At 41.5% G+C, this 22,127-nt stretch overlaps 2 protein-coding genes and 2 long non-coding RNA genes across 5 annotated transcripts; 1 reads left to right on the top strand and 3 right to left on the bottom strand.

The window, feature by feature from the left end:
- Positions 1–1,049: 1,049 nt before the first annotated feature.
- LOC122844278 lies at positions 1,050–10,210 on the bottom strand. Its single transcript, XR_006372846.1, has 4 exons — positions 10,086–10,210; positions 9,856–9,958; positions 1,922–2,152; positions 1,050–1,351 (listed from the first exon to the last, which is right to left on the bottom strand). It is a non-coding gene; the product is annotated as an uncharacterized LOC122844278 (long non-coding RNA).
- Positions 2,967–17,083, top strand: LOC122844275 (sodium/hydrogen exchanger 3-like). The gene is made up of 16 exons (XM_044139568.1): positions 2,967–3,365; positions 10,102–10,404; positions 10,874–11,034; positions 11,911–11,989; positions 12,075–12,252; positions 12,326–12,546; positions 12,624–12,826; positions 13,298–13,387; positions 14,014–14,084; positions 14,156–14,285; positions 14,405–14,550; positions 15,060–15,183; positions 15,269–15,442; positions 15,546–15,588; positions 16,332–16,409; positions 16,483–17,083. The coding sequence occupies exons 1-16, from the start codon at positions 3,113–3,115 to the stop codon at positions 16,725–16,727; spliced, it is 2,499 nt and encodes an 832-aa protein (XP_043995503.1). The 5' UTR covers positions 2,967–3,112; the 3' UTR covers positions 16,728–17,083.
- LOC122844277 lies at positions 11,978–12,745 on the bottom strand. The gene is made up of 2 exons (XR_006372845.1): positions 12,640–12,745; positions 11,978–12,570 (listed from the first exon to the last, which is right to left on the bottom strand). It is a non-coding gene; the product is annotated as an uncharacterized LOC122844277 (long non-coding RNA).
- olah (oleoyl-ACP hydrolase) lies at positions 16,910–21,377 on the bottom strand. 2 transcript variants are annotated; one of them, XM_044139570.1, is made up of 6 exons: positions 21,206–21,377; positions 20,312–20,450; positions 20,014–20,113; positions 19,288–19,457; positions 19,141–19,223; positions 16,910–18,687 (listed from the first exon to the last, which is right to left on the bottom strand). In XM_044139570.1, exons 1-6 carry the CDS (start codon positions 21,276–21,278, stop codon positions 18,545–18,547), a joined length of 708 nt encoding a protein of 235 aa, XP_043995505.1. In that variant the 5' UTR covers positions 21,279–21,377; the 3' UTR covers positions 16,910–18,544. The 2 variants fall into 2 exon arrangements, with proteins under 2 accessions (XP_043995505.1, XP_043995504.1); XM_044139569.1 differs by having other exon boundaries at positions 21,149–21,376.
- Positions 21,378–22,127: the final 750 nt, after the last annotated feature.

Genomic DNA, 22,127 nt, shown 5'->3' with positions numbered 1-22,127 from the left:
TAAATCTGTATTAATTAGTAAGAAGGTTGTATTTTCACAAAACTTGGCATGTTTTGTAGATTTGCATAACTAATGTTGAATTTATTCTGATTTCATGAGCTGCCAACACAAAGTTAGAGATTTATTGGAAGTGAAATAGAGCCACAGTTTTTTGACCTCTCTCTCCAGTCTCTTTTTGATCTTTATTTTTAAAGATAGATGGAGGAAAATATTTCAGTTGTAGACTTATTAAGAGAGTCTTTTTTTGGTTTTTTTTTTTCAAGTGGACTAAAGAGAAAAATAAAATATTTCAGTCTCTGTTGTTATGGCTTCATTATTTAAACTACACCTTTATATTGTAAATACATTTACACAGTTTTCATTTGGTTGTTTTGTAGTTTATCTGAAAAGTGTTTGTGTTCAATGAAAGGTGGAAAAAGGTTCTAAATTATTAATTATGGTAAAAAAAAGAAGGGTTTTTTTCACAAAACTTGGCATGTTTTTGTCTAATCTAAATCAGAACCTAGATGTTGAATTTATTCTGATTTCATGAGCTGCCAACACAAAGATTTATTGTGAAGTGAAAATAGACCTGAATCCAGCTGAGAAACTAGAAAACCTCTCCAGTCTGACTGATCTGGAGATGTTTTAAAGACAGATGGAGGAAAATATTTTAATTTGTAAAGAAAAAATAAAATATTTCAGTCTTGTATCAAAAATGTTATGAAACTTTAAATTCAAATCCAGTATCTGTAAATACATTTGGCAATATTTGTTTAGTTTTTAATTACTGCTTTCTGGAGAACACATAAAATAAAGTTTATTTTAAATCTTCATTTGGTTGAGTTTTACTGGTATAAAAAAAGTTTTCATTTGAATCAAATCCAGTGTGTAAATGGATTCATTCTCAATATTTGATTTAATTTCTGCTTTCCCTGGAGAACACACAAACACAAATACAGTTTATTTTAAATCTTCCCTTTGGTTGGAGTTTTTACTGGTATAAAAAAGTTTTCATGGGAATCAAACTGGGAATCAAATGGATTCATTTCCCAGAGAATCCAGGCAGAGGTCAAAGGTCAATGCTGGAAGGCTCTCCAGATGACCTTCTGACCCTCAGGCAGGAACCAGCAGCCATCTTGGTCAGGTGTTTCCTGCCCAGTGACTCAGCATGACGGAGCTCATTCTCAGTCGGTCAGCTGTTGCACCTGATGTGTCTCTTTGGAGCCGGATCAGCGGCGGCGGCGGCGTTGAGGTCGTGTTTATCCGATGCTGCATGGCGTTCCTCAGCAGAGCGACATGCTGGCGCTCTAATGAAAGCCCCTCCGCGCCACAGGACCGGCCTCGTCTCAGCATGAACCGCACCAGGAAACTGCACGAAAATACAGGAACTAAATCTAATATCTTATTTCAATAAACTACATATTAACTATTTTAATTAAACAAACAATAGAAAAATCTTATTGTTTATCATTTTTTTCTACCGTCCTAATAAAGAGGCTCCATTTGAGGCATTTTGTTCTGTTTTTTTTATGTTTTAAAATATTGAGCATTTTGAAGACTGACTCTCCTCACTAACGGTATAAATAAACCTGATTGAGTTCTTATTAAATGAAAGGCAGTTGAACAAAACTAGAAAATATTTAGTTTGTCCTCAGTAATAAACTCAGGATTTGGTTCGTCTGAAACCACAAACAAGTTTTATTACAGAAACTAAGAGCAGATCTGGATGTACCTGTAGAAAATACGTCAACAACTAGTTACCGTGACAACACAAGGAAACCACAGTATCACTTCCTGTCGTGGTTAACATTTTTTATAAGCAAATCATTTACAAGCTGCAGTTTTAAATTAATAATTTACTCTTGAGTTTTGGCCCAGTAGGGCTCAAAACGCAAAAAAGGAATCAGCCCAGGTGCTGCTCACGGCCCGCGCGCCTCACTTTGAACACTCTTGCATGAGCCAAGCTGCCTTCTCGGACCGGCTCCGGTCCGACCCGGCTGCGGTCCGACTCGGTTCCGGTCCGACCCGGTTCCCGTCCGACCCGGTTCCCGTCCGACCCGGCTGCGGTCCGACCCGGTTCCGGTCCGACCCGGTTCCGGTCCGACCCGGCTCCAGGCAGCAGGTTCTCTAATGAACAGTCAACAGAGCTGTACCGTCAACACACGACTTCCTGGGAAAAGACGAAACAAAAGCTGAAAGATTTCAGTTTCTGCTCAAGGTGTTTTGAAATACTGATGATGGAAACCATGAATCACGTTTTAAACTTATTTATCTTCCACAAACTGAAGCTCATCTGATCTGTAGCTGAGGTCCAACATCAACTTCTTACTCTGCAAAGTTATTATGGTTAAATAAAACTAACAGATTTACAAAAACTGAAACTGGGAAAACATTTTGGTTCCCTGAAATGAAAAATTAATTAATGGGGAAAAACTACGACTGACTGGAACCACATTGTGCATTTAACAAACTAAAACAGAATCTGATTATCAGCCTCTGAAGCTTCTGTGACGTTTGTTTACATCAGCTGACGGCGTTTCACACATTTAGGCCACAAAATGGCGGCAGAAAACGTTGGGCGAAAAGGCCAGTCAGTTGGTTGATCAACAGTTAAATAAATAAAAGTTTTGAAAATGGTTAACATTATCAATGTTACCTGCAGAATTCAACCTTTTAAAAATCTGCAAAATTCAGAAAAGCCAAAGAAATAAGACTTAGTTATTAGTGTTATTAGTGAATACTTCACTAATGAAACCACCAAACACTGTAAAAATGAACTGAAATGAACAAATCAGACAAAAAGTCACAATGAAATAAAACTAAAGCCATAATTAACAACCCTGAGCAATTTAACCTGATTCTCAGTTTACACAGAAACAAAAGCATCAGTTGAGTCTCTGAGGCCAAACAAGCCGGTCCGGGTCCGACGTGGGCGGAGGAGGTGGAGCCTCAGGATGGGCTGAGCTTCACCTGTGGTACAAAACCCGATCCCGGCTGGCAGGACGCCACAAAGCGGGCCGCCATGCTCTCTGAGAAGCAGCGCCTGGATGTTCGGAGGGAAGTCAAAGGTCAGGAGGAATGAGAGTGTGGATCTGAGCAGCTGAAAGGAAGCAGACTTTTTCCAGCAAACATGGCGGAGCGATGGAGGTCGGCGCTGCTCCTGTGCCTGCTGATGGCGGCCTCCGGCCTGGCCTCCAGCGGAACCACGGCGGCCTCCAGCGGAACCACGGCGGCCTCCAGCACCGGGAACGAGACCACTGCGCCCGGGCACGGCGAGTCGGCCGCCATCCAGACTCTGCCCATCGTAACGTGGAAATGGCACCATGTGGAAACGCCGTACCTGGTGGCGCTTTGGATCCTGGTGTCCTGGCTCTGCAAACTGGGTGAGTCCAGAAAAAACATCACAAAGACATAAAACGCTCTCCGTCAGGTACGAAAGAAAAGTAAAACTTTCTACATTATGTCCACAAAATGTCAGAAAGAAGTAAAAGTTTCTCCAAATATGTAAAACTTTCTACACAAAAATCATCAAAAAACAAACAAACAGACAGAAGAGCTTAAAAAAAACTGGACTGAGCAGAATTAAAGAGAATTAAAATATTCCCAACCAATAGCAAACATATATTAGTGCAGAAATTCAAATTAATTTCCACCACTGACAATTATCTACATTTTATAGACAAAAACCAAAACAACTTCTTCCATCCATCCATCTTCTAACACCTGGTCCCTGAGGGGGTCGGGAGGGTTGCTGGTTCCTCTCCAGCTGCGATCCGGGCGAGAGGTGGGGTCACCTGGACAGGCGGGGTCACCTGGGACAGGCGGGGTCACCTGGGACAGGCGGGGTCACCTGGGACAGGTGGGGTCACCTGGGACAGGTGGGGTCACCTGGGACAGGTGGGGTCACCTGGGACAGGTGGGGTCACCTGGACAGGCGGGGTCACCTGGGACAGGCGGGGTCACCTGGACAGGTCTCCTGTCTGTCAAAACAACTTCTGATTTAGCTCATTTGTTTTTCAAATTATATTTAAGACATTTAAACTTTTACAGTGTTCAGGGCATCGTTTAAAGTTTGACATGCATTTATTAATTTTACTTAATTTCTGCAACAAGCTAAAACAAATAAAATGATTCAAAATGATTCTTTGAGTAGTTTTTATTTTTACTGAAAGTAAGAGATAAAGGAGTTTTTATTTAGTGTTAAATTTGAAAATGCAGAACTTTAAACATTAAAAATCACCTGGTCAACGTTCAGATTTGAAATAAACGTGGAAGCAGTAAACCCAGGAAAGTTCTGGTTCTGGTCGTTTCTGGGATCACTGACGGATCTTTGAACCTTCATCATTCACTGAGGATGATGATGTTAGCTTTAAGAAGCCGATCATTTCTCTTATGGAAACGCAGGTGTTGGATTTAAAATGAAATGTTGAGGGCTCACCTCCGCTAACGCTGATAGCATTAGCTAACTGCTCATCTGACACATTAGCATTTTTGCTAACTTTGAAAATGTTTAGCGCACTTGGCTTCCCCTCATTAAATTTGTTAATTAAATCAGATAACCTGCTTTCTGATTGAATAAATATTAGAACAGCCAATATTTATAATTTGCGCTTTAGGATTAGCACAACTGTTTAGTACCTAAATAGGTACTAATTAGTACCTATTTAATACCATTAGCAGAACTAATGTCTAAAATTAGTCCGTGAGGCTTCGCATACCTAATATTTATGATTCTTCAGTGTAACTGATCTTTTCCACCCGAGTCGTTTCTCCAGGGTTTATAAATCTGGTTCAGTCTGAAACATCTGAGGATTCAGGAGTTTCTCTCTCCAGGCTGCAGCTCCGCGGAGTTTCCAGAAATCTTTAGTGCCAACTTGTCCTTCACTGTTCCTGTAAAAGTCTGAGAGGCCTGAGCAGCAGATCAGGACGGCTTAAAGACTTCTAACCGTTTCCAGGAATATTTCAAAGTTGTTTTCAGGACTCTGGGCTTTTTTAATTGTTTTTACTGATGATTTTCAGTCTGTTTGGTGTTTCTGTTTGGTGTCTTCTTCAGGTAGAGAAACACAAGGTGGGTTTTTTTCAGACAGCCGGTAACAAAACCCCAAATTGTTTCTTTGCAAACTTCTCTGTTGTGTGTTGACACAACTGTGGCTCATCCCTCGAGTTTTGGACGTTTTCATGGCTGAATGCCCGTTAGATCAACGATAAGAGGTTAAAACAAAACCAGGCACGTTCTTGTAACAACTGCCAGAACGTGTCTGCAGAACAGGAACAAGAGGTCAAACATCCTGCATGACCTCTGCAGGTGGACTTCCTGTGTTCTCCATCTCTGACCTCAAACAGCCATTAGTGGCTCCTTGTGTACACAACAGGCGCAAAAAGGTCACATTTCTGTGGACAAGGTAAATGAACGAGTGTGAGTCGCGGTGAGGGACTCGTTCGCCCGGCCGACGTAAATACGGGCTGCGGTCGGAGCGATGCCCGGCGGTACTGAGCGCCGACACGTCGTCCACGTCGTCCACGTCCCAGTGGGGCAGTCAGGTCCATCTAACAGGACCTGGAGGTTCTAAAGACGGGTCTGGAAAAAACTCCAACTGAAGTTACATTTGTTCCATTTATATCTGATTGTTCTGGGATTCACATTTACATCAGGAAAAAACTGCAGGAAGCATTTTCCTCCCAAAGGTCCGGTCGACCCAGTTCTATTAGAACCAGAACTCCATCATCTGCTGTGGTTCTGAGTCAAACCAACCTGTTCCCCTCCTGGCCTGTGGGGGCGCTGCACCAACAACCACTGAAGGAAACCACACAAAAACCTCTGAAGACACTGAGAGCAACTTCCTTCTTCATCAGATGGAAACAAGATGGAGGCGTCAGATTTTAGTGTTGGAGGATTTCTCTTTAGTCTTTGGCTGAAGACCAGGAGACATTTCTGCTGCTAGCGCTAGGCTAACATGTTAGCTTTGGTTGGATTTACCCAGAATGCCCTGCGCTGTAGTCCACTTCCTGCTTTTGGAGCGGTTTCTGGTCCACTTGGCGTTCACATTCAAACCGAAACAGAGTTCAGTTCAAATGAATCTGGACTGAGGAAAATATGAATTATTGTCACTTTCTTCCTCAAGACGACAAAAATGCTGAGAAAATTAAACTAGAAAATATTTAATTTAAAATTTCTTTTGGTTAATTAGTGGAGTAGTTGTCTTACATAGTGTGTGTGTGTGTGTGTGTATCTCCCTGCGGACCTCCAGGCTCCTCAGTCATGTAGAAACATGACTGTTAGGATGTGATCTCATGTAAACTCCCCTCTGAGTGGAAACTTCTGGAGGTGTCGGGTAACATACTGACTGCTCATTAGGCCTCAGAGGTGCCGGCCTGTGGGTGTGATGAAGCCGCTGCATGACGCCTCATGTGTTGGTTTCATGTGATTTAAATGCTGTAAATCATCCGAGTGCGATCCGTGCCACTGAGCATGAACGCCTTTAACGTTTTATTAACTAATAAGCTGCAGAACAGTGGCCGGCCTTTAACTAGGCTTTCAATCATTGCATAACCGCCACAGAGGTGAAACAGAGGAGCTCTGACAGCTACTGTACTCTGAGCAGGGACGTCTTATTTACACATAAAGGCTAAATGTTGATTAAATATCAGTTCATTTATCAGTTTTTACTGTATTTGACGCCAGTCGGGGTGAAAGGAAGAGTCAGAGCTCTGCACTGCAAAAACACAACATCTTAGCAAGTCACTTTTGTTTTAGTTTCTAGTGAAATAAAACTCCTAAAATAAGACAAAAACTAACAACCAACTTTTCAACAAGACAGCTTGTTTAAGACAGCTGATTAGCTTGTTTAAAATAAATTATTCCTTAATATTGATGAAAAAGTTCTAGTTCTAATTCTAACAAGGCATTTTTCGATGTTCTAACAGAATAATCTGCAGAACTTTTTATTGGTAATAAAAGCTCATATATTCTGCTGAAAAGTGACTTTTGTTTTATTTTAGCAGATCTGAACTACAAACCAGAACAAACGTGGTCAGATTTTGTGTTTTTACAGTGTGGAAACCTGATTTCTATGTTTTGATCTATAAACAGAATTTCAAACATTTACGAGTCCGACTCGTTAACTTTACGTGTCCCCTTCCTCCGTCTTCCGGTGACTTTATTCTGGGATTCTGGCCTTCCAGTCTGGAGTTACTGGTTAACCCGTCGGGTCTGTCGTCTGTTTTTGTTCCCGCCGTTCCGACTTTACGTGATGTTTCATGTTTTCCTTTGAAACCATGGAGAATAATGAGTTAAATGTGACTTTAAACATTAAAACCAGAAGAACCGCCTGGTCGGACGAATCGCTCAGCATTTTAATGGGGTTCTGTCAACTAGTTATGAGTAGCTAACATGTTACCTGCACTTTTCTGACCTGGTGGATCACAAATCCATCCATTCATCCATACCTTCAGAATCTGAGTGATTTCTGTTTCAACTCTCCTGTTTAATATTGATTTATGGTTTTTAACTGATACTGATATTGGGCCGGGTCCAACAGAACTACCGACTCCAGACGACACGGTGCGTCGACTCAAAGGTTGTTCTGGTTCTGAGGAGTTCTTCCGTCCAGCGTGAGAACAAATCCTGTCTGTGTGGTGAGAGCGCTGCTCTTTGTTCTGCTCCAACAGAACGGCTCTGTCGGTCCAAACAGAACAAACCGGGTCAGCCAGCTGGTACCGCAACAAACCCAGTCAAACAAAAGTACTTTTCAGATGAAAAAGTACCAGTTCACAGCCAGATTGTTTCACTCTTTAGTCTCTTTAACTAAAGAGATCATTTCTCTTTAATCTGCCAATGCAACTAGTACTTTTTAAAATATTATGGAATTATTTTCTTTTTAAAAAAGCTCCTATTTCTTCCTTAAAATCTAGTTAGAAGTCATTTTGTCTAAATGTCAAGTCATTTCTACTAGAAACTAGACCAAAAGTACTGAAGTTAGAACGTAAATAGTTCTGGTTTCTTTGATGAAACTCTGAATGAATGAAGAATTAAAATGTAAAAATCTCTGCAGTTTCTTCTGGAAGCTGTGAAATTATTTCACTCACATCCAGAGAGTCTTGAGCCAAGATTGAGAAACATGAAGGTCAATCATTACTGAGGCGAAGACGACGTAAATACCTCCTGAACGGACGTCCGTCCAGCTCCAAACCAGTGACCTCTGACCTCTGCTCCATCATACAAAACTCTGTCTCTGTAAAACTGAAAAATCTGTTTGGGACCGGAAAGAGCAAACAGAGCGACGGAGCGAGGAGTGACTGAGTAACCAGAGCGCTCCGTCACTCCCACCGCTGGTTCCGCTACAAAAAGCTGCGGTCCGGGTCGGGAACGCCCCTGAGCCCGCGACGCTTCAGGAATGAGGAGGCAGGTGATGAACGGCAGATAGGAGGACCGGAGAACGGTTCCTGCGGTTCTGATTTGTCCCGATGAAGATCCTGGTTCTGCTGCTGTGCTGCGTCTCGTCTGCGGCGCCGCAGGAATCCCATCATGAACACGGCGGCGGACACAACGCCACCGGAATCCCCATCGTCTCCTTTAAATGGCACCATGTGGAGACCCCCTACCTCGTTGCATTGTGGGTAATGGTGTGCTTCTTTGGCAAACTCCGTAAGTAAAGGGTCCGAAACGGTACCAACAAAAATAAGAATATTCTTCATTTATTTTGCTCTCTCATAAACAAACCAACATAAATATACCAAAAAAATAAATAAATGTTGTATAAGAAACATTGTTTCCATTAAACTTTATTCACACTTGTTCTTTTTTTAGAAACAAAACCTTCAGTCACACCTGGTGAGGTGAAATAATATTTTGCAAAGGGAAAAGTTGAATGGTTTCATTCGTCTTCTGGCTGGTTAATCATAAATCTGAACAAATTGATGCGTCCAGGACCAACAGTCGATGATTTGCAACCTGACAGACGTTGTTGCTACGCGGTTCAGTTACAGTACAAACTCAAACCTGTCCTCTGAAAGTCCTGCCTCAGGAATCAGAAAGTTTCTGTTTCACATCTTTAAAAAGGTTTGAGTGAAAGAGATGCTTTGATAAAGCTGCTGCTGCTGCCAACACTCCGATATTTTACATAAAATCCTGAACTTTTAACATTTACTTTTGTTCCCACATTGAATCTGCTCATTTTTGGATGAAACATTATTTTATACATCGTTTGATCAATTTGTCATGTTAGTGTGTTTAAATATAAAAACATGTCAGAAACGTCTGACCCCCAGCTGCATGGGGGCCACCTGCTGCAGACGGTTCATCTCTCAGCTCCGGCTGGAACCCAGCAGAAAATAATCTCACATCACTGTAACAGTTATAACACATTACTTTTTATTTTGTACATCTACATGTGTCTGTTTGTTTGCTCCAGATGTTTATGGTTTTAGCTTGCTAACTAAATATTCAGCAAGCTAAACTGGTGATTCACAGGAAGCTACGTGTTTAAACTTAAAATCTTAATTCTGAGTTTGTAAAGTCAAAAATTTGCTAGAAAAAAAAAAACTTAGAAATTGAGATAAATTACAGAAAAAAAAATCTTGAAATCTTTTTTCTAACCAGTTTTTGACCTTTAAAACCCAGAACGTTTCATGTTTCTTTTTTAAAGAAACTCAAAATTTCAGATTTGTTTTTTCTTGCAATTTTCTGACTTTGCAAGCTCAGACATTAATTTTTCAGTTTTTTAAATATAAATGTCCTTTTTTCCTCCTACTGGCCCTAATATTCCACCTTACAGTTCAGATAAAACACAGGAACCTTAATAACAGCCTGCTGTTATTTTTCTGTTTTTTTACTTTGTTTTATTAATTTAGTTTAAAAATGTAACCCGTATTTACCATCCTGACCCGTACTCCACTCCAGTAGATGGCAGTAATGCGCATCTAAACGTTGCTTGGCAACCGTCCTAAAAGAAGAACAGCCTGCTTTGCGTGCTGATTTCTGTTCAGAATAAATAAACAAAGACGGTGTAAGCTGATGACATAATTATTGGTTTGAAATCAGCTGTGAACCACAGACCTCGTTGTGTTTTCATTTCAAAAGAAATGTGTCTGACTGAACCTCTGACCTTTGTTTCCCTCCAGTCATCGAGGCCAACCACAGCGTCACCAACTACATCCCGGAAAGCGCCCTGCTCATCTGCTTCGGCTTCATCCTGGGCGGGATAGTCTGGGGCGCGGACAAGGTCCAGACCTTCAAGCTCACCCCGACCGTCTTCTTCTTTTACCTGCTGCCGCCGATCATGCTGGACACCGGCTACAGCATGCCCAACAAGCTCTTCTTCACCAACCTGGGCGCCATCTTGATTCACGCCGTCATCGGCACGGTCTGGAACGCCGCCACGTTGGGGCTGTCGCTGTGGGGGTGCCACCAGGGCGGAGCCATGGGTAACTAGAGTTTCTATTGGATCAGCTGGTAAATGGGTTAATTAACAGCTGTTACCGCCTATTCTTTCAAGTCAAAGAGTAGGTGAAAATCAAAAGCAGACAATTCTTGTTGATTTTTGCTTTAAAATACAAAATAAAATCTATACTTTTTTATTTTTGGGGCCAAAAAAATGATAAAATGTGGATTTCAGATTTTGAATTTTAAAATGACAACAAAAATAAGCAAATAATTACCTTTATGTATTTTAATTTGAAATGTTATGAAAACTAGCACAAGAAAGTTCAAATTGGAATTTGAAGTTCTCTTTAACACCTTCCAGAAAACTATTTTTAAAAATTATACCAAAACTAAAATTATGTTAAAAAAATAAAATAAAAGTCCTATAAAATAACTAAATACAATTTGAGGAGAAGTCTCATTTTAGAAGGATAATTTTCATGTGATTTTCCCCTGACTCTTGTCTTGCAGGCAACATTGAAATCGGGCTGCTGCAGTACCTGCTGTACGGCAGCCTGATGGCCGCCGTCGACCCTGTCGCCGTCATCGCCGTGTTTGAGCAGGTTCACGTCAACGAGGTGCTCTTCATCCTGGTGTTCGGAGAGTCGCTGCTCAACGACGGCGTGACGGTGGTTCGTACATGTCCACACGTAGCTGCAGACCTGCTACCAAATCTAAGACTTCTTTATGGATTTTTTGTATAAACCATATGTAAACCTTGTTTAATATCACTAAAATACCTCTGAATGAAGTGGAGATTTGAGAAAAATACAATCTAAAATAAATAATATATATAACCACATAGCTGCTCTGAAGTGTGGGTTGCTTTGAAGGATTCTGATTGGTTGACAGGTTTAAGCGTTGCACTACACTGCCCCCTATGGGTTTGGCATGTTTAAAACACTCAGGGACAGACTTGTGTCTTCATGTAGATAGAAACGTCTCTACGGCATCGTAGAAAGGTTTTGTAGATAGAAAAAAGAATACATTTCCCCATTAATTGTGAGATTAATCTCAGAAATTTTCTAGAAAAACTCCGACATTTCTGAGCTCAAAAAGTCAAAAATTTGCTAGAAACTCTCAGAAAGTTTGAAATTAATCTTAGAAAGCTTTATAGAAAAAAATGAAAATTTCTGAGCTCCAACGTCAAAAATTTTCTGGTAAAAACCTGACAGTTTTCAAGTTTCAAAAGTAAAAAAGAATTGCGAGGAAAACTTTTAAGGACATTTGACAAAAGTCCAAAATTAGCAAGAAAAAATGCAAAAATTTTTGAATTATTATAGACGAGGAAAAAAAATTAAGTGTAAAGTTATTTTCCAAGTTTTTTCACAAAACATTCAGAATCACAATCTTTGTTTTTTTGGATATTATTTTTTTAAACATTGTAGTGGAGATGTGTGTTTTTTAACGACAGAGTGTGTACACGGCTTTAGCCTCTTTTCTCCTGTACTTCATCCGAGTTCCCAGACTTTAAACCAACACTCACCCGTTGTTTCCCGTTTTTTTAGGTGCTTTTCAACGTCTTCGACGCGTTTGTGTCTCTTGGAGGAGGTGCAATCGACGCTAAGGAGATCATCAAGGGAATAGGTGAGACATTTAATGAGTTTTTATCTGGGAACAATCTGATCTGGTGATTTGGGATATCCTGAATGTCGTCTATTTTTCTCAACAGTTTCCTTCTTTGTGGTGGCGTTCGGCGGTTCCCTGCTGGGCTTTGTGTTCGGCCTGCTGATGTCTCTGTTGAGCAGATGCACCAAGAACATCCAGATCATTGAGCCGGGCTTCATCTTCGTCCTGGGATACTTGGCCTACCTCACCGCCGAGATGCTGTCACTGTCATCCATCCTCTCGTGAGAAATCTGTTTTATAGATCAATCAGCACCATGGACGTGAAGCTAAGGAGTTTTGGTTTTTGTGCCGAAGGGTCGTTTTCTGCGGCATTTGCTGCCAGAAGTACATGAACTCCAACATGGACGAAAAATCCATCCAAACTGTCCGTTACGCCATGAAGGTCTTCGCCAACGGCTCGGAAACCATCATCTTTGTTTTCCTCGGCATCTCCGCCATCGATAAGGCCATCTGGGTCTGGAACACGGGCTTCATCCTCCTCACGCTGCTCTTCATCCTCATCTACAGATTCATCGGTGAGTTTCTGGCCTTCGTTGTGTCTGAGAGGAAAAAGAACCAGACGTGGACCTGACCCTTCCTGCTTATGTTTCAGGTGTGTTTCTCCTCACCTGGATCCTGAACAGGTACCGACTCGTCCCGATAAGTTTCGTTGACCAGATAATTATGGGCTACGGTGGCCTGCGAGGGGCTGTGGCTTATGGACTGGCAGTGAATCTGAATGAGGCGAAGATAAAGGAGAAGAACCTGATGATATGCACGACTCTCCTCGTCGTCTACTTCACCGTGATTCTCCAGGTGAGCGATCAGAGTTGGTTGGTTGTTTCTCGTCACATGACAGTCCCTTCAAACCATCCCTTATTCAGACACTTTCATCTTCTCTGCTCCAAAAATACATAAACACAACTTTCTGGATCTACTCCTTCATGCATCTGATCCATCCAGTCAGCAACAGAAAGTTCTTACAAATCAGAAAGTAATTCTCCAACAGGGGTTTTAAAAAGTGGTTAAAAGATATTAAAACAATACATTTCTATATTATCGCAGCAGTTTAACCTCACATTAAAAATTAAGGGAAATCCAGCCTTTATAATTTATTCTGTGGGGGGAAAAAGGAAAGTACAAAAATGATAATTTGCTTTACAAAAATGGTACCACTTTACAGTAAGGCTCCCCTTACAGATGGCTAATAAATATGTTATTAGTTAATCTCTAAGCACCTTGTGTTGCCTTGATTGTCATCCTGTTTTGTACATTTCTGACTTGCAGGGAGTGACGATGAAACCTTTGGTTCAGTGGCTGAGAGTGAAGCGAGCTGAAATTACTGAGGTCATGCTCATACAAAAAGTACAGAACAAGGTAAATATCTAAATGAAAGTCTGAGTTCAACATTTTCACCCTGGGATCCCCAACAATATAAACATATGTCCCTAAGCTATCATAGCAGCTAGCATGCTAGGTCAAATTGCTAACCCAGTAGAACAGTTATTTCTCTCCTAAAAACATAGTCAGTATAAGACTATTTAATGAAATAACACGTTTCATATGTTTAAAAACGTTTTGGGAATTATTCCCATGCGCTTGGTGGATGTTATAAACCTGCAGCTAAACTAAAACAAGATGGAGGCGGTTTACTTCTAATGCCCTTCTTCGTTCAACTGTGAGGGCAAAGCAGGGAAAAATGCGCGGGAAGCACTGCCACCCTGTGGTGTAAGTAGGCATTACGCCTCAATTCAATATAGTGCCAGCTCTTTTATTTCTGTTAATGTTTGTTAAATTCTTAAATTATCAATAAAACAAAACAATGTGTGTCACATTTAATTTTAGTAATTTATTACATGTTGGATTTATGTTCATGTATATTTAGTTATAACTTTGAAATTTAAAAATAATCTTCAAAAAATGTCCAATCAGAAATCTCACAAGCTCCACATTGAAGATCTCTGATTGAGATGCTACAAAGTCTGTCATTTGTCTTGTCTAAGGTGTTTGATCACATGCTGATTGCTATTGAGGACATTTCAGGACAAATAGGAGACAACTACATGAGGAATAAGTAAGTACAGGCGACGGATTTATCTTAAACCCTCGTTAACCTCAGGAGTTACAGTGGATTCTGGTTTGAAGGTGGAGGAACTTCGAGGAGAAGTGGATGTCGAGGCTGTTACTGAAGCCGTCTGTGAGGGATAAGCAGGACCACCTCTACAACGTCTTCCACCAGCTGAACCTGCAGGATGCGACGGAGTACGTGAAAGAGGTGAGGACGTCCCTCTGTCCGCAGGGCGTTGTCCGCCGAGCCGCCGCTGTCTGACGGGCGCAGCTGTTCGCCAGGAGCCTGAAGGTGGTGAAACATCATCCTGCTCTCGTTTATTTCAGGGTGAGCGCAGAGGCTCCCTGGAGTTCATCCGCAACGAAAGTGCATTTGTTGACTTCAAGAAGAAGTTTGGGGAAGACTACGAAAAGGCGATGCCAGACATCATGGCGGATATGACCAATGATCAGGGCGGAGCTTCAGCGTTGAGGTGAGAGAACAACTCTAAACGCTTCCTTCAGGTTTTCCTTCCAAACCTCCAGATGTCCCTCGGGTCTCCTAATGCTCTAGATGAGTCTCTGAAGATCAACGACTGTTCGGTGCAGAAATATGTTTTCAGTTTTACTTCTCAAACTCAGAAATTTTAATGTTTTTTGGAGAAAGTTTCTGAGCTTATTCTCAATATCTGAGCTTTTCTTGCAAATGTTCAACTGTTGAAGCTCAGAGATGTCCTTGTTTTTTTTCCAGAAAATTTCTTCTGAGTATTTTGGCAGAAATGAGATCTTCCATATTTTAAAATATCTATAATGGCTGTTGTAAATATCAGCGTCCAGATTTGTAAAGAATTATTTTAGATCCTACAATTAACTTGACTGAAAATTTACATCTTACTACAAATAAAAAGGTAATGAAAGAAACTAAACTGCTCAGATTTTGACAGAAATTCCCTTTTCCTCGTGTAAAGCAGCATAAATAAGCCCAGTAACGATCCTGTTTCAGAAGAGACCTGGTGCCGTCGGTCAGTCTGGAGATGCACGAGCAGAACATGAGGGGCCTCAGAGAAGCAGAGGGCATCGACTCTCACCACCTGCTGGACCAGCATCTCTACAAAGGCCGGAAGCAGGTAGACCGTCCAGCAGGCTGGAGCTGCGGCTCAAAAGCCCCAAACACCAAATCCGTCCTCATTTCTGACGCTTTCTGGCCCACAGCACCGGTACCGCTACAGCCGCAGCCACTTGGACATCAACCAGGATGAAAACGAGGTGCAGGAGATCTTCCAGAGAACCATGAGGAGCCGCCTGGAGTCCTTCAAGTCCGGGAAGATGGGCGTGGCGCCACCGAAGACCATAACCAAGCACACCAAGAGAGAGCCGCAGCCGAAGGTCCAGCTCTCACCTTGATTTAACAGGAAACATGCTTCAAGAGCTTCCTCTGCTGTGCTTATTTATAAACATTTAAAGTAAAACTTTTCTGTTTCCATTGCAGATGTCAAACGGGAGAAATAAACCGTACCATTCTGGGGACGAAGGTTAGCATCTGAAACCAACTCCACCAGTTTAACATTTCAAGTACCGAGATCTAAAAACCCAAATACAACCTGAGACAGAAAGAAACTGAAGAAGTTTAATCGGTTTGGTGCTGCTGGTTAAAGCTGCAGTGTCACTTTTATTAAAAAATATATCTTTTTATGTATCTGTTAAAACCGTCACTCTGTTGTTCAGTTTGAGACAGATAATCTGTGACAGAAATCAAGATCCTCTGCTTTTCCCAACTAGGAACAACCAACCAGAGACAGGAGGCGGGGCTTAGCGTTGTTAATTACAGTGTTGTGTGGCGCCTCTTATCCTCTGTCCTCCTACCCATTGCTCTCTAGTACGCTGCAGCTAGCACAATCTGTTATAAATGCTAATGCTAGTTAGCATTCGCTAGTGACCACACATAGCAAACGGGTCGACTACGCCTAGCAATGAGTAGCTAGCGACGAGTAGCTAGCGACGAGTAGCTAGCGACGAGTAGCTAGCGACGAGTAGCTAGCGACGAGTAGCTAGCGACGAGTAGCTAGCGACGAGTAGCTAGCGACGAGTAGCTAGCGACGAGTAGCTAGCGACGAGTAGCTAGCGACGAGTAGCTAGCGACGAGTAGCTAGCGACGAGTAGCTAGCGACAATTCACACCTTCTCTCCTCACTAAGACAGGAGTTTCTCACTCAAAGTCAAAGGTAAGGTATTTTTTCTTCATGTTCTCTAAAAACAAATCTGAAAATGTTTTCCAGATTTTGAGTTCTCAGAAGGAGACAGCGCTTCAGGCTACGATACTTCCTTCCCCACGAGAGTCAGCTACAGAGCCGGAGGTAGATCATCGGCACCATCCGTTCCTTTACCTTGTAAAATAGTTCTGATCCGGTTTCTGCGTTTCCCCTGCAGCTGGAATCGAGAACCCCGCCTTCATGCCGGACCTGGACCCCTCCTCGCCGCTGCACATCCCCCCCTGGCTGGCGGACGCCGAGCTGGAGGTGAACCCGGTGGCGCCGTCGGAGCGCGCCCAGGTGAGGACACCTGGATACCTCCGCAGCCTGTCTTCGCTGCGAACCAACGCGCGGTCCGGTGAGACCGCCCAGGACCGGGACCTCCCAACACCCCCACCTCACAGAGAAGATGACCACCTGTAGCGCCCCACAGGAACAGGAAATGACTTCAGACCGGAGAATCAGCGACTCAACTGAAACTGGCTTCTGGAGTTTCCTGTCCCTGAATGTGACGTAGAAACCTTTATAAAGGAAGTTATGGTTTTAAGGAGGGTTTATGATTAGAGGGACATAAAATCAAATCTATGATCTGAATTTTTGTTTGTTTTATTATGTTTTGCTGAGAGGTTAATATAAAACTGCTGTAAAAACGTCTCATGTATGATAAAGACACATTTCTGTATTTATTTCAGAGGACAGCACTTCAAATTTAATCCATGTGTGAATGAATTTATCCTTTAGAAATAAAATGCTTTGGTTTCGGTGGAGTTTATTTTAAACTGGGTAAATGTTCTCTGCAGGTGAGAACCAACACGGTTCGTTATCATGCACACAAACATTCATATCTCTAAGCATGAAAAGTCTGTAAAGCATTGAAACAATCATCACCATCTCTTAGATTAATTACTGCTTTTGAGTTTATGTGTCAAAACGACATCTTTCCTCATCACATTTGGTGTCAGATGTGGGATCTGTAAGCGGCCGATTGAATCTTTGGGTTTTCCTGTTCTAAACAATACTGGGAGTTTTGTACTGAAAGTACAAGTAAAGGGCCAGTATCATGTAAAAATAGACTTTTTTAACTTTATGTTGTGATATGATGTTACTCCATCAACAACAAACCTGGAGATTAAATTCTTTAATCTCCATGGCAACCATTCAACTTTAAAATGCCCCAGTGGACCTAGCCCCGCCTTCGAGACGCAGCTCCTCCCCCACTCAGCTCCTTCAGACTAGCCAGCACCAATTAGCAAACAGCTGGTGGAACTGCTGATCTCATTGTAGGAGCTGCTGCTCAGAGAAACGCCGGTAAAATCATTAAAGGGTTAAAGCGGAGCCATGTTGTTGGAATGACTTCCTGGAGGTGGAGCTTCAGAAAGAGCAGGAGATTCTTGAAGAGACAGAGGCCCAATTTCATGGTGTTAAATAAGGAAGAAAGATTTATTTTAAGTCATTGCAGAGCACAATCAAGTATTTTAAGTTACTTGATTGTGCTCTGCAATGACACGACATCTGGAAAATACAAGATACTGCCTCTTTAAAGGACGTAGATGGAGGTACCGACATTTTCAGGAGAATGGTGGGAGCAAGCTGTAGAGCATGTGTGTCAAACCCAAGGCCTGGGGGCCCGGGGGCCAAATCTGGCCCACCATAGCTTTCTAGGTGGCCCTTTGGACTCCAGACAAAAATTATATCAATCTCTCCAGTTTTTCTGGTGCTAACCCATAACCTTGGGTTCATTGCGAATTTTCCACAAAAATATTGGGTTTAAGTGATGCTAACTCCCAAACTTGATGTCTAGTCTATATTGTGATCAAAATGGTGAGTAATAAAAAGTCACTCTTAACCTCAGACATAAGCACAAATATTGCAAAATTCCTTGCAAGTATTTTTAAATTACCACCAGAAAATCTGAGATTTTGATTGGAAAAACAAAAATTAGTCCTGGATTTACCGTCCATTATTACTGACCGCAGAGACAGCTGTTCATTCAGATTTAAAGGGTCTTACATCCTTTGATGATCTTCAGTGAAACAAACTGAAAAGGAGTTTAACATCCTGTTGTCTGTATTTTAAACTGCAGAACAGCTGAAGCACCAAGTTCCTGTAAATCAAACCTAAAACCAAACCAGTTCAGAGTTTCACTGGATATTCACATAAAATGTCGTCTGATTTCCAACGTTTTGTGTTGTGATACTGTTTGAACTCAAGTTTTACAGACTATATAATAGCCATGTTAGTCATAGATAATGCATTTCTGCAGCCTCCAGAGTGTTGGTGATGAAGTCCAGCAGGATCTTTTCATTGCCAGCATCCTTCAGGTAGAAGTGAGAGCCGTCGAACATCCTGACGGTGAAATCTCCAGATGTGACGTTCCTCCAAGCTGCTCAGGACAGACATGGAAACAATCATGTTTCTTCAAGAAATGGAGGCGGAAGTGTCCATCAAGAATATAAATTCAAGTGCATGTCAGCCTGATATTTGCTGAGGTATTTAAGATCGGCTTCACATGCAAGTATCGGCCAATCACAGTTCTCCCAAAAGTAGAATCCATCAGCAAGCAACATGTAATTGCTGTATTTCAGTATTAGTTTATATAGTTTAATCAAACTTTACTTTACTGATTCAAAGCTAATAGTAAAAAGTAAAAAAATCTGTAAGCATTTTATAGCTTTTTAAATCTCCTATTCATTTTTTAAATGTTTTTTATGAGTATAAACTCAGACTTTCTTGAAAAGCTTGTAAAAATGTATTTGTTCTCTTCATTTCAATGCAGAATGGAACTAAAAATGACATTTTTTCAGGTGTGAAGGGGTTAGTTTCCATCAGGACTCACCCTGTAAGTCGTGAGGAACGTCCTGCTTTCCGTCGAAACACGTAACGGGACAGGACAGAACTGGAGCGTCTGGTTCTGAGCACCTAAAGGAAGGGAATCGGTTCAGTGAAACGTGAGTCTGGACTGAACTGGGATCTCTGCACAGACCTGTAGTTCTCCACAACGTGCAGGTCGGCCCTCAGCGCCGGCAGGAAGAGCCTCACAACGTCGGGGTTCGCCAGCAGCTCCGGCGGCGTTCCCCCGACGGCCGCCAACCACCGGAGGAACTCGCTGTCCGACAACTCGCTTCGTTTGGGAGCCTTAAGGCGAGTTTCAGACTAGAAGAGGAAACAGCATCGAGTTCATGGAGAGCAGGAAATAATTTAAGATTTCGGACACGGATACAAAAACCTAACTTGGTTCTTGGCACAAATGTTTTCAGGGACTTTATGACAAAAATAACATTGGTCACTACAAAATTAATGCCCGCCATTTTCAAGATGGTCATCAAGTAAAATGCATATCTGAACTACATGTTCTAATATTTATCACACATGGTGTTAAATTACACATAATTAGATCCAAAAAACATTAGATTTACTGGTAATTTTTGATATTTCAACATGGCTGCTATGGTTATCACTGAAAAACATTAGATTTACTGGTAATTTTTGATATTTCAACATGGCTGCTATGGTTATCACTGAAAATTATTTTTTGTCCTAAAATTGCCAATTAGGTGAATGTTTTTGGTATCAAATCATAGCCAACATGTTGCAAATATTTTCTTTACTTTGTGTTTCTTTTTCTGGTGGACATTTTTCAAATTTGGGTTTTACACACCTGTCAGGTTCTGGTTCCTGCAGGAACTAACGAGAATTATGATGAACTCACATGTGGAGCTGAAGCTCCAGACAGGAACATGTGGACCGGCTCCAAGTTGTGAACTTTCTTCAGATCTTCTGCAACAGCAAAGCTGGTGAGAGCTCCAAAACTGAAAAAGTATTTATAAAAAATTAAATGTGTGGTTTGTTGAGAGAACCGAAAGATTTTAACAGATCATTATGTTGTTTATTTAAACTCCTTCAGGAGAATTTCACTCTGATTCTGAAATCCCGGACTGCTGGATGAACACACTGACTACTCAGAACTACTCCACATTACCACGTCCACTGGCTGTGAGATGTCCCACCTGTGGCCAAACATAGCAAACGGTTTCTCCTTCAGCAGGGGCAGCAGAGCCGAGATGACTTCATCCACGATCTGCTGCATGTTGTCAAAGAACGGTTCCCTGGCTCGGCTCTCCCGGCCCGGCAGCTTCACCGCAAACACTGGAGCCAAACGGATCAACGGCGCTCCGTTACTCAGTTCACAAAGGAAGCAGACATTTAAAATAAAGCTCAGAACAGGAAAAAAGCAGTGGTGCTACACTTCCGCTAATAGAGGAGCTAATGCAACCTTTAGCACTTTAGAGTTTTTGCTAACTTTGAAAACATTTTAACAGTTAGCTTTCCCTAAATTAATTTTCTGTATACATTTTAAAACAATAATTTGGTTGGTTGTTTTGTAAACCTTCAATTGAATAAAGAAAGAAACAAAGAAATTATTGTCATTTTGGTCAATAATTAACATAACATTTTTGTTTGTCTGATTATGTAATTTTAAAATATTAGACGAGTCATAATTTGATCAGTTACTCACTATTTGAGTTTTACCAAATACTTTTTTACTCTTGAGGAAATTCTTGGACGGTTTCTCTTTACTTTTGCATGGTTAAAATACGTTGAAGCAGTGCTACTCTTACGTGAGTACAGGTCATTTTTGGTTACTCTGCGCTCTTCTGTAAACGTGTTGCTGCTGGTAGGAAACTGTTTCTGTGTCTTTGGTAGATTTATCTTTGAGCAGCAGATTAATTATGTATTTTGATGTATTTTAAATCCACAAACTGGCTTAAAGTTAAACCCGCAGCAGCTCTCCGACATGTTGAAGGTGCAAAGTGCAGTGCTGGTCCTGCAGGAAGGAGCTTTACCCTCCACGGAGCTGTTCAGGACGTTCCCCCAGCGGGCGTAATGGATGGAGCCCCCACCTGCCCAGGGGAAGCAGATGAGCCTGGTCACAGCTTCCGGTCTCCACCGGAAGCAGCTGATGACTTTCTCCATGCCGGTTGACCAGGATCCAGCCGTTTCTCCGCCAGCCTGCAGGAATCCAGCCTGTTGCTGCTGCAGCGTTTCCTGCTGTCTTTCTTCTGTGGTTCAGGAACTGAGGGATCCGATGAAACGGTTCTGGAGACATCTACAGGCTGGACCAGGAACTACATCCAGGAACCGGAAAAAAAATCAGGAAACCAGAGAATAAATAATAATTATTACAAATAAATTTATCAGAGAGCGACAGGATTCATCAACAGGGAATAAGAAACAAAGAAGAGTAATATTATACACAGTAATTTTACACATTTTGAAGTAATGACCTGAAATATTTCAAATAATGAGAAATTTTTATTTTATTTTTTATGTGGAATCAGCAAACTGTGTTCACTGTCTTTACCTATAGAGTTTATAAAGTGTGTTGATGTTAGGAAATATCTAAAAAAAATTGACTCCAATAATTTGATTATTATTATTAATTACGATAATTATTCTACAGTAATAAATGCACGTATTACTACTGTTAATAGTAATAATAACAGTAGTAGTTATATTGTTAGTCTATAACTATATTATTATATTATTAAATAGTATTATAGAAATAATAATCCATTCATCCATCCATTTTCTTACACCCTTCTTCCCTAATGGGGTCTGGAGGGTTGCTGGTGCCTATCACCAGCTGCGTCCCGGGGGGGGGGGGGGGGGGGTCACCCTGGACAGGTCGCCAGTCTGTCGCAGGGCAAGAAATAATAATACCATCATTAATAATAATAATAATAACAACAACATTCTACAATAATTATATTAACAATAATTATAATTAGTTCAGGGATGAAATATGATGCACAATGTTGGAGT

The sequence above is a fragment of the Gambusia affinis genome, linkage group LG14 (assembly GCF_019740435.1).
Source record: "Gambusia affinis linkage group LG14, SWU_Gaff_1.0, whole genome shotgun sequence".
NCBI classification, from domain to species: Eukaryota; Metazoa; Chordata; class Actinopteri; order Cyprinodontiformes; family Poeciliidae; genus Gambusia; species Gambusia affinis.
The sequence above is the reverse complement of the archived record's forward strand: the minus strand, read 5'-3'. Positions and strand labels throughout refer to the sequence as shown.